This window comes from Balaenoptera acutorostrata, chromosome 13 (assembly GCF_949987535.1).
Source record: "Balaenoptera acutorostrata chromosome 13, mBalAcu1.1, whole genome shotgun sequence".
NCBI classification, from domain to species: Eukaryota; Metazoa; Chordata; class Mammalia; order Artiodactyla; family Balaenopteridae; genus Balaenoptera; species Balaenoptera acutorostrata.
In genome coordinates this window covers 62,558,858-62,571,359 of record NC_080076.1, presented here as the reverse complement: position 1 = coordinate 62,571,359, position 12,502 = coordinate 62,558,858, and the positions used below count along the sequence as shown (strand labels likewise).

Sequence of the window (12,502 nt, the reverse complement as noted above, 5' to 3'; positions counted from 1 at the left end):
ACTTTCTTCTTGTATTGGTCAATGAGAACTATACAACTTAAAATTTTTGTGTTGTGAGCTACCAGAATGCATAGCTAAGTTCAATGCTCAGTAGTAATAACTATCTCAGTCCAGATGTCTGGGTTTTATCTACTTTTTAAACCCCTTTTAATAAGTTAGCAAGTTGGTTTGTTCCTTCTTCGTTTTCATCCTGCTGGTGAGCCATCTTTAATCATTTTTGGAGGGCAAACTACCTGAATAAACACACACACACAAGTAGCACAACACCTTAACTGGAAGTGTGAAATGAAATATGAAATAAATTTACATAGTATACTGCAGATATTCTTCCTTTTAAAATAAATTTTAGCAGATCTTAAACACTAAAACATGAATTACACTCTTGCTTCTAAAAGTATGTGATAAGATTACCAGCTTACAGCAGTGTGCTAATGAACTGAAAAGTAAACTATAAACCCAGAAGCAGCTTTACAGAAACTAGGGTAAAATTTCTGCAGTAAGGTAAAAGCACACACAGTTCTGCAACAGATTTCTCATGTTGACTGACCCAATTCTAAATTACAGTTGACCCCTGAACAACTCGGGTATTAGGGACACCCACCCTCCTCACATTTGAGAATCCGTGTGCAACCTACAGTTGGCCCTCCATATCCACGGTTCTGCATGTGCAAATTAACCAACCACGGATTGTGCAGTAGTACAATATTTACTATTGAAAAAAATCTGCATATATGTGGACCCACTCAGTTCAAACCTGTTGTTCAAGTGTCAACTGTACTCATTTTAGCTGACAAATATTCACTGAATGTCCACTAAGTGCAAAGATCCGTGCCCGTGTATAGCTTTTCATCTAGTGGATGATACAGACATAAACAATTGTCACACAAATAAATATAAAATTGCAAACTTATGTTATAAGAAACTGATTAAATCCAAGAAAGGATAAACATTTAAAGTAGTTAAAAATAATTGTCAAGGACTTCCCTGGTGGAGCAGTGGTTAAGAATCCGCCTGCCAATGCAGGGGACATGGGTTCAATCCCTGGTCGGGGAAGATCCCACATGCCGCGGAGCAACTAAGCCCATGTGCCACAACTACTGAGCCTGCACTCTAGAGCCCGTGAGCCACAACTACTGAAGCCTGTGTGCCTAGAGCCCGTGCTCTGCAACAAGATAAGCCACCGCAATAAGGCCGCACATCACAACAAAGAGTAGCCCCCGCTCGCCGCAACTAGAGAAAGCCCGCACACAGCAACGAAGACCCGATGCAGCCAAAAATAAATAAATAAGTAAATAAAATAAAAATAAAAATAAATCCAAAAACAGTCATTATAAAAAAAAGTTGTCAGAGGGTGTGAGGGAGGGGGATGCAAGGGGGAGGAGATGTGGGAACATATGTATATGTATGACTGATTCACTTTGTTATAAAGCAGAAACTAACACACCATTGTAAAGCAATTATACGTCAATAAAGATGTTAAAAAAAAAAAAGAAATAAAACAATAAATACAGTTTGGCACTTTAAAAAAAAAAATTGTCAAGACAAAGCTACAGTGTGAGGAAAACTATGAACACACAAGAACTCGATGATGGTAAGTGTCACCTGGACTGTTGTCTCTTGCTGTCATCTGCATAAGAAGTGCCATCTGCTTTCGCTCTGAGAGTGGATAACCAAAAAGAATGCTAACTGGAGTGGACTTCTTATTTCCAGCTTCCTTTTTTGTTTTCTTCTTTTCTGGACCTTCTTTCTCTGGAATTATTAATAAATATGTAAGAATCTGAAACAAATGTAAGCACTCAAAAGTAAAACATAAGGAGACTTCTTAAAAATAGATGATACATGTTTATGAGAAACAAGGGTAACAGAGGAACTTGCAATAGGCAGACAAAAGGGCACTAGGTTTTTATTATATAAGCAATTTTCTTCCTGAATGCTTTGAAAAAAATAGTCTTGTGTAATTTTCAGAAAATTAATAACATTCGGAAATTTAGTACTAGTAAAATTTTAATGATTTGTTCTATTAAATAACACTTCAAACAATCCTTAGTTTTACATCTTTGAAATGCCTCTTTCATTCATTATAATTTTATTCTATTATTGATAAGTTTATATAGCAACGTTCCTTCATATTACCTCCCTAATTCCACTAATAATCTGTACAATCTTCTAAGGAGGTGTTTAAAACAAAGCATATCACACGGAGTAATTACTGAAAAAAAACGCCAAATCACTTTATTTCAGTCATAGGACAGCTGAACATGGAACAGTATTAATCAAAGCTAAAACTGAGCAAATTAAAGATTCTATATGTGTGTGATAAGGGGCCGGGGATGGTTAATAGAGATCCTGAAAAGATCCAAAAATGTCTTAAGATTTTTCAAAGAGATTTGATCCATCATAAAGTCAGCTCTCAGACTTAGCTATTTGGCAAATCTCTGGCAATGGAGCCAGCATTCCCCATTAAGTGACAGAAAATTCAGATGGAACTGGATTCCATAGGTCAAAGAAATACAGGTGTCTGTTCCTTCCTTCCTTTAGGACTTTTCTGGGAATTAATTCAAGTGGCCCTGTGAGATGAGCTGCCTATTAACTGTCTAGGCATTTATTTCTTGGGAAACCCTGTACCAGTATCTGGGATTTACTGATCCAGGTTTGTGGTATAAAGAGGGGCTAAAAAACTAAATAAATTAGTAAAAATTTTAAATAAACGTGAAACAGCAAAAATGAGTGGAAGAAGAGAAGGCTTAGTAGTCAATATTGTGGTTTTTCTCAGGCAGATGTGGCCAGCAGCTAGACTACTCCAGGAGATAAGCATTTATTGATCTGGTAAAATTTTCAAGAAACTAATAAAATTTGATATTATTTAAATATTACTGTACTATAATTTAAGACATAAAAACTTGCAGTGTACCACTTAGTTAATTAGGATAAACTGGCATCCTAATGACCTAGAAAAATTAGAGGTCCTAATGTTTAAACTCTGCTGCCCACAAATCACTCAAAATTCAATAGCTCCTAAAATGTCCATTTTGTTGATATTTGCAAAATTTTACATAACAGAAACAAAAAATTTCAAGATTTTTGAAGTCAGCCTTTATTAATAGTTCTAATATATTATTTTCTTATTTCTCATTTCATTATCATTAATGATCCAATTAGTATAAAGCCAGTTTCAGCAGTGTTTCACCCAGCGTACTAAATGTATTATAAAGCCCTAAATAGGTCTTTTGGAGAAGCCTGTTTTTTTCTGAAACATATACTTTCTCCTAATAACATTCTGTATGCTTTGGTTCTCAGATTTAATGAGAAACCACAATTGTTATTTTAATAGTTTTCCATCTGAGTAACAAATCTTTAAATATAATGAATGTACTTCTCGTCCAAAATTAAAATATTTAACAGTGTGAAAATTTTAAAGAAAGTAGAAAAGTTGTTTTAAGGAAAAAAAGTAGAGTTTAGTAATTAGAAGAAGCAAAATTAAAAATACACAGTATCTATCCTTAAAATATACTTCCTAAAATTTTGTCTTTTATTTTCTCATTTGCAAAACTATTGATTTTTGATATCAACTGCATTTTAATACAATCTTTTAAGAAGAATATGCTCTAGGACTTCCCTGGCGGTCCAGTGGTTAAGACTCTGCACTTCCACTGCAGGGGGTGCAGGTTGGACACCTGGTCAGAGAACTAAGATCCTGCATGCTGCACAGGCGCAGCCAAAAAATTAAAAGAAAAAAAAAAAAAAGTAAATTCAGTGAGATTTAGATTAAGCTTAAAAGCAAAAATCAGTTGTGTTCCTCTATACCTGTAATGACCTCCTAAAAAAAAGAAAAAAAAAGAATATGCTCTAAAGTGATATACACTCAGTTTACGGAAGAAAGTGAGACACTTATGAATTCATTATTAAAATTCCATGCTGCCAAATGAGCAAACATATAATTATTACATTTTGGAAAAGAACAAATTGGATATACTCCAAATATTCAAGCAAAAATTCAAATTAGATACTAGCATTCAATATGAACTCTATTTTTTCTGAGTTACCTTAGCCATTTGTCTGAGTTCATGCTTTACATGAGACAGGAAAAGAAGGTAACTGAACAGAAGCTGTTGCAAGATAGCTAAGTTACAGATAACTATATACCATTCTTCAAAATCATAAATCTTAGATTAGTATGTCCCAAAGTGTGAGTTGAAAGCATTCAAATCTGACTATCTGGGATCTATCCTGTGAAGAACTTGTTTCCTCTGACCTGTCATAAGTAAAAAATGATCATATACGGTAATATTAGAAAAAGTCAGGTACTTTTTCAAATCTCAGTATCTGAAATACGTACTTATTTGTTTGAATGACAGATCAGAATTTTAAAATTTAAACACAGGAATACTGACACATATACTCAATCTATACTAATAGATTTGAAATTCCACTCAGCCACCTTAAGAGATTTTTAAAGAAAAATCCAGGTGATTCATTTAAGACTAAAGAAAAACAGATATGGACTTTTCAACAATCCAATATTCTTTATTTCAAGGTTCAGAGGATCTTTAGAATTATAGAAATGTCTCGGTCTTATAATCATGAAAATCAGTGCTTTCTTTCCAGGTCTTGTCAGAATAAACAGAAAGCTCAACATTGTCACATCCCAATTAAGTATATTAAGGAGAAGAGACAAAATTGTTTTTCTTGGGGAACTAGCTCATAAGCCTATTAGTGTCTCAAAAACTAAATACAACATTTTCCCACAAAGCAGTCACTGTATAAGGCATGAAAGAATGGGAGCTACGATTCAAATACAGATGAACGTATTTAAATCAATCACATTTAGAATGTATATATACTTCAATTCTGAGGAAAAGCATTGCCAATTACTCTCTGGTTGTGAAGTATCTACACAATCTTTGACAGGTGGGTGCTTATATCTTCTGATTTCCAGCAATGATCCTCAGACCATGGATGGCTTCATCACATACAGCTCTTTTAGGTGCACCCTGGTACTTAGGAGCCCCATTTTAGAAAAGTACACCTAACTCCACAGAAAGTGTAAGTCTGTTCAATTTAAGGCAGATTGTAAACTTGCCTCCCACCCCCAAATTTTGATAACTAAGTATTACTGACTCATCAGCTCAATTAACAGCTTTCAGCATAATTTTAAGAATAAGTATTTGGTTCTATACCAACCCCACAAATTTTTTAAATGAATACAAGGTATATCAGAAACAAATTTTATTTCAGCTTTTAGAGTTAAATGTCATATGCTAAAAACTGGACATTCAGGGACTGAACAATATTTTACATTTAAAAAGTTCAGACATAAGAATGTAAGCTCATTAAAAACTAAAAAAAAGATAATCAAAACACTTAACTAATTTAGTTTTCACATACTAGGGGATACATTTACTCTTTAATGGCATTTCTCCAGGAAACCTGGTGTTTTAATCTACTTTTAAATTCAACAGGGGCAGCAAAGTCAATACACTAAAGAGGTCAACTGAAAATTTTTAGATGTGTTTTTAAAAAAACACTGCATGTTTGAAGAGTAAGATGACACTGTCTATCAAAATCACTACACATGGTATACCGTGTGACGGGCATACAGCTAAGACACTAAGGACCCCGGGCACCTTCCCACAGGCGTTGCTGCACAGCACAACTCCAAGGCGGTGACTTTCACACTTTTCTACATGAATGGTGCCCCCAGGTTGCGCTGCACACCTGAGTGGCTGTGTGCAGGAGTCCTGCTTGTAACGTTCACACAGAGCATGTCTTGGACATGATGCACTGGAGATCTCAAATGAAGACTGGAAAATCTTATGTCACTCATATAGTTCACTTATTCAACCACAGATATCTATATACTGGTTTGAAAATAAGTTACTTATAGTACAATAATTAATTATAAATGTGACAGAAACCACTGGCTAAACAGGAGCCCCTGATAATCTAATTACCTGAGTATGTCCTGTAAGAAGACATAAGTCTCTCCCCCCAATTTTCACTTGTATGTCCTGGATCTGAATCTACAGAATAAGAAGAGACAGGAGAAAAGAAAAAAGCATACGAAGGGAAATGTAGAATTCAACAAACCAACATTTTTCAAAAGACCACAATGATGTATCGTTGTTTTTCCAAAAGATAATTTTTAAGGTAAAGCCAAAAGTACATTTCAAACACAGATTTGGCCAATACCTAAGATTTCAGTTTCTTTGATCTTATAGTTGAAAAAGTCAATCACGTAGTTTGCAATAATAGTTATTACTGAGGCTGCTTATTAAAACATATCTCTTTTGAGGATATATTTTTTCAATCTCTGAATAATGATAAAAGAGGCAGTACTCTATCACGTTTTTCTGTTTAGAATTTGTCTTTAGAAAACTTGAATAATGGACTTGCATCATTCTTTTTGTTCTATGAGTGCCAAAACTATTCAGAAGACAATAGAACATTTTGGACTACAGTATCATTCTAGACCACGGACCTTTCTATAATTTATAAACATTTCAAATAATATGAATTATTACTGACCACTACAAAAGACGTCTTAGAAAGAAAGTAGCCTAAATCAAAACAAAGTTTATCAGCAAAGAATATGAAATGCTGCCTAACAACTCAATAAATTAGAGAACTGACTTCTGGCAGTATGGCCAGAGCAAATAATTTTACTTACAAACAATATGCTGTTTTAACTCAACATAACATTATTCTGATCTTCACATTCTCTATTTATTGGCTTATGGTCTTCTTTCCAGGATGATCATTATAGACATTATTCATGAGTTGTTAGGTGTAAGGAAACAAAAGTGTTGGAAAAAACACCAATTTAGAGAACAAGTAACTCCTAAACATAGTATTTGAAAAATTTAAAGATAAGCCTAAAAGTTTAGTGATGAGAAGGCTTACTCAATCAAAGGGGAAATCATTAATAAAATAATATTTAGACCAATTTTAGAGCAAGTGGGTAAATGGACTGAATTACAAGCCTTTCAATAAACACTTATATTTCAAAATTTAACCCATTAAGTTAGCAACTAGAAGAATTCTATGAAGAATATTTGTCATTTCATTTAAAGATAAGCACAAATTTTAAAAGGCCTCCATAGGTTGCGAAGAAAAAGGGGCAACTAATAAGTTGCACCAACAAATTGAATTAAATGGATTATTGAAAGCAGATCATATTACTGTGACAGATGAAAGAATAGTGGATAAAATAAACTTTCAATTATATTCATTAATATAAGGAAGTAGTTTCTCCAAACCTTCCTTTGGAAGTAATTAATCCATCCAGACTCCACATACCCTTTTGGCTTTTACTCAAATAAGTATGCTTATATTTGGGGCGTTTGCATGTGTATTCTTATAAAGATTTAATTAAGGAGCTAGAAAATTAAAAGCTCCCATATTCTGTCCTTTTACTCAACTACTTCTTCCTTCAGTGCTATACTGAGACTAGACCATAATGAGACTATTGTTATCTATGAGGTTTTTGTAAAACACTGAGTGCTAAGCAGAGCAATTCTCTCTCCCTGATATGTTCTTTGCAGCAAGGCAAGACAAGCAATACCTATATTTTAAAAGCCATCTTTTTTGTTTTCAATTGAAGTATAGTTGATTTACAATACTGTGTTGGTTTCAGGTGTACAGCAAAGTGATTCATTATATATACATGTATTTTTCAGATTATTTTCCATTATAGGTTACTGCAAGATATTGAATATAGTTCCCTGTACTATAAAGTAAATCCTTGTTGTACAAGCCATCTTTTTAAGTTAATATTCTGTTCTGGATTGCAAGAGAATAAGAAAAATATCAAAAATGATTTTAAGAGTGTGCACTACGTTTGAAAATTTTTATAATAAAATATCAGGGAAAGGGACGGAGTAAATCTATAATAAATAATCACCACGAAGAGCACCAAAAGAGGACTATCCTTATTAAGCAAAGCACTAATTTTATCTGCTACTTTAACACAGTTACCAGAAAAATTACATGTGTTTTCTTTTTTTAAAAAAGTTTTCCTCTCCAAATTTGCTTGTGTCATTATATAGGGTAAATCCTTTAATGGTATCCAAAGCCTTAGGAAAGTAGGCCTTCTATGGCTGGCTGGCAGAGATTTAGTTCAAAACATTCGAACAGACTCTACAACTGCGACCATGGACTTTGGGAACAGATCATATTGTGTCTCTTTACATTTTCTCCTACCACATTTATTTACGTATTACTTACATATGCCACAAGAAAAAAATCAGTAAGGAAATAAATAATGCCTATTAAGAAGAAACAAATATTTTTTAAAAAGTAAAGAATGTTGTATTTTTTTTACTTATCTAAACATGCAAACTAAAATGAAGTACTACTGGTTTATCCCTATAGATACTTAGAGCTATCAAACCTAAAGAAAAACAAGTGCCATGATGTTATTTGAGATTAAAGAACATAAATATACTGCTGGAGCCTTTATAACTATGTATAACTATTTTGAAGGAACGTTATAGAAATGTTTTACCCTTTTAACCCTGTAAACCTACTCCTGGGAATGAATAAGAAAGAAAAAATTCAGGGTACAATAAAAATACAATCTGCAAAGACTCTCTATGGCATTACTCACAACAAAATAATTGCAAATTTAGCTTGGAGGCTAAGAAGAGATTCACTCATGTGTAGTCTCAAGATAATTGCTCAGTACTTTCAAGTTAAGGGATTGTCATGGCATCCTTTGGATGCCAATAGACTAGGAAAGAAAATAAGTATGATTTTATGACGGATAGTGTAGGAAAAAAGTTCCCTTAGGTAGAAACATTAATAACTTAAAGATAACAGCAGTTATATTATTAATTACTATGTCAAAAATTTTATATACAATAACAGTATTATAAGGTGCCTACTCAATATTCATTCTCCCCTTACTAGGAATACTCCAATTTTGATCAGGGTGACAATATGCCCAGCTCAAAAATATTCGACTTTTCAGACTCCCCAGCAACTAGGGGAGCCTAACCAATTGAGGTGCAGGCAAAAGTTTCTAGGGAGGTTGTTTCATGAGTAAAAAGGCAAAAGTCTCTCTGGGAGAAAGATACCTCTGTCTTTGGTCCTTCCTCTCATCTTTTCTGCCCAGGAAGGATGTATCCTGTGACTATAAGGCAAAATGCTTAAGGACAAATGCTACGTATGAGCTAAGGGTAGCAGAGCATAAAGATGAAAAGAGCCCAGTCCCTGACGGTGTTACTGAACTGCTATACCAACTCTGGACTGCCTATGCCTGGTCTTACCGCATTAGATGAAAAAAATCCCTATCTATTTAAGCCAGTATTAGTTTTCCGTTTTAATTAATGTATCGCAAGCTGATTTTACATGATATGTCACTTAGAGGTCACAATTTTCTGAAGTTGGTATTATATGCACTTTTATAGATGAGAAAATTGGGACTTACAAGGAACTCAACTAATTTGGCCAGGGCTAGTAGGTGGCTGAGCAAGGACTCAACAATGGTCTGTCAGACTCCAAAGCTTCTGATAATAAACACTATGCTATGATTTCCCTCTGTTATAACTACAATAACTTATCTGGTCAGGGGCTTCCCTGGTGGCGCAGTGGTTGAGAATCTGCTTGCTAATGCAGGAAATACGGGTTCGAGCCCTGGTCTGGGAAGATCCCACATGCCGCGGAGCAACTAGGCCCGTGAGCCACAACTACTGAGCCTGCGCGTCTGGAGCCTGTGCTCCGCAACAAGAGAGGCCACAATAGTGAGAGGCCCGCGCACCGCGATGAAGAGTGGCCCCCACTTGCCACAACTGGAGAAAGCCCTAGCACAAAAAAAAAAAAAAAAAACAAAAAAACGAAGACCCAACATAGCAATCAATCAATCAATCAATAAAGAAATCTTAAAAAAAAAAAAAAAAAGTTGCTTATATTAAAAAAAAAAAACAAAAAAAAACAAAAAAAAACTTATCTGGTCAGGATTCTAGACTAGGAAAGATTAAAAGTAAAAGCTAAAAGTAGGTGATAAAGCAAGCTGATGCAGTAGCTGTAAGAAATAATTTGTCTTCTAGATAAGAAGTAGTTGCTTCCATAGGTTCAATGAGTCATTGTATAGATTGGCCTCAACATTTCATGGGACAAAATTTATAGGACTTCTCTAATAGGATAGGACAATGTGGGATTGATACTGGAATGATATAAGTAGATATACTGGAGATTTGCTGAAATGAACAGTATTATGATACAGCTATAAGAACTCACTGGCATGACTTTGAATTATGCTGTAATTTTTCCCCAAATTTTATCTGAATTTCTTTTCTAGAAAGTGCTATCTTTTAAAAAATTAATACATATTAAATAATTGAGAATTTGGAAAGTTTAAGACACACTAGGGTATCTCAAAACGAAGACTAGGAATGACTCAGCCGGTTGATGGCATTACTGCTGATTTTGAGGACCACTGAATCTTCCTTGGACAATATGAATGTCTTAAAAAAAAATAATGACCGTGTTTTATAAAAATAATGTATGAAAAAAAAAATAATGTATGTTTGTTATTTTAAAAATTCAAGGCATATAAAGAATACAAAGAAGAAAGTAACAAATCATCCCAAATCCTGGAAACAAAATGTTAACATCTCATGAGCATCATGCCAAGCATCCTTCTAAATGTATATAAAGACAGAGGAACTAGTAGAGAGAGAGAGAAATCAACTTATGTAAGAATAAGAAAATATCATACATATGTGCTATCTTTAAATAAAAATCTGTAAGATTAACTTTAGTTTAATCCAACATAAAAAGAAAAGAAACTAAAGGAATTGCTCTTCTCTATAAGAGATACCATATACTAAAATATAAACACACACATATATAAACATATAGGTAAAATTTTAAAGGAAAGATTAAAAGTTTTAAAGATTAAAAACAGATTATTTCAGTTTCAGACAATTTCAGTTAATCCCTTGCTATGAGAGATGATGAGTTGAGTAGCACTCTTAGCATTTTCTCCTTATTCCCCACTCCCTGTTCTTTTACTTTTCACCTAAGTCAGGGCTTATAATATTTACATTTTTGTTCAGAACCTTTAATAAACCCACTAGGTTTAGGCTTAGTTCTACAATGAAACAGTCTTTATATTTAAACAATCTTATCTTTCTGTATGTGTGTTAAGTATGTCCTGTGTGCATATGCATACAAATATAAAGAATATGACATAATGCAAACAGTACATATTATTTCATAACCTACTTTTTTACTTCGTATACTATGAACATCTTTCCATACAGTTTATTCTTCTACAATGTTATTTTTAAGGGTAAAAGATCATATTTCTTCATTGGATTTACCATAATTTAACAAATCCTATATTTCTTGACACTCTTTTCCTGTTTTTTCTATTATAAAGAAAGCTGAGAGAAATATACTTGAAGATAATTTTTACTCTCATCAATAATTATTTATATAGAATAAATGACAAAAGAAAGAATAAGTCAAATGTTAACAAACTTTTAGTTTTTAACATATGCTGTTATATCTACCTTCAACAAGGTAGTTCCATAATTTAGACAAACTAAAGCAAGTTCCTATTTCAAACCAGTGACCAGTTTGTATGATTTAAGCCAACGACAGTTTTGTCAATCATTGTAAACTCTATTTCTTTGAGTACTATTAATACATTTCATATATTTCTTCACCAACTGTAATTCTGTTGTTCTGAACTACTTGCTTGTATCTTTTGTCCATTCTCCCATTTCTGTATTTTTCTCTTCACATTTAAGAGAACTTTAATTACTAATTATATTAAGATAAGGGTTGTCATATATGTTATAAATATTTCTCCCTTTTATAGTTTATTCTGTATAGTTTCAGCTAATGATTTAAAATTTTAAAAAGATCAATGTCAAATACGGGGTTTGGTGCTATAATTATCTTTCATATGGAAAATATCAGTTAATGGTACTCTGGACTCTTTTTTTTAAATTATGAAAATAAGACAGCTTAATTGTAAATAAGACATTTTGCCTTGGGCCTGGGGAAATTCTTCTTAATGCTTTGGATGTGTGTGTATGTGTGTGCGTGTAAAACTAAAGCCTTCATCTGTTATTTACTAAAATTTATAAATTCAGCCTACCCAAAATATAGAAATACATGTTTAAATCTATCAAAATCTCATTTAATGTTAGCCATGTAACCTTTTCAAAAAAAAAAAATAAAATAAAATAAGAGTTTGTTTCATGAAACAGTCTTAGAGAGAGCTGCAATGTCCCACTAAATTCAAATAGTGGAAAGACTGTAGCAGGGGATAAGCATATAATCCAATCAATAAAATATGAATTAGACTATGTTTATTCAGTGCCTAAAGTTCATGTCTTCCTAAGTCTTTCTTTTATTTTGCACTAAATAAAAGACAAATAACCCACCGGATCTAATAACAAAGGTTCTCATGGGAAGTGTACTATTTTGAAACCTTATTTCTAAGTCCCTTCTTCAAACTACTAGTAGGATTATCACTGTCACTGGAAAA

At 33.3% G+C, this 12,502-nt stretch overlaps 1 protein-coding gene across 5 annotated transcripts in view; it reads right to left on the bottom strand.

Annotated features, from left to right (window-relative positions):
* ANKRD12 (ankyrin repeat domain 12) overlaps positions 1–12,502 on the bottom strand; it is a 112,275-nt gene that overhangs the window by 60,552 nt on the left and 39,221 nt on the right. For 4 of the 5 annotated variants that reach the window (XM_057526640.1, XM_057526643.1, XM_057526641.1 and 1 more), the window contains 2 exons: positions 5,952–6,020; positions 1,603–1,749 (listed from right to left, as the gene is read on the bottom strand). In XM_057526640.1, coding sequence (XP_057382623.1) covers positions 1,603–1,749; positions 5,952–6,020 — 216 coding nt within the window. The remainder of the gene's footprint in view (positions 1–1,602; positions 1,750–5,951; positions 6,021–12,502) is intronic. The other variant, XM_057526642.1, reaches the window with a different exon arrangement.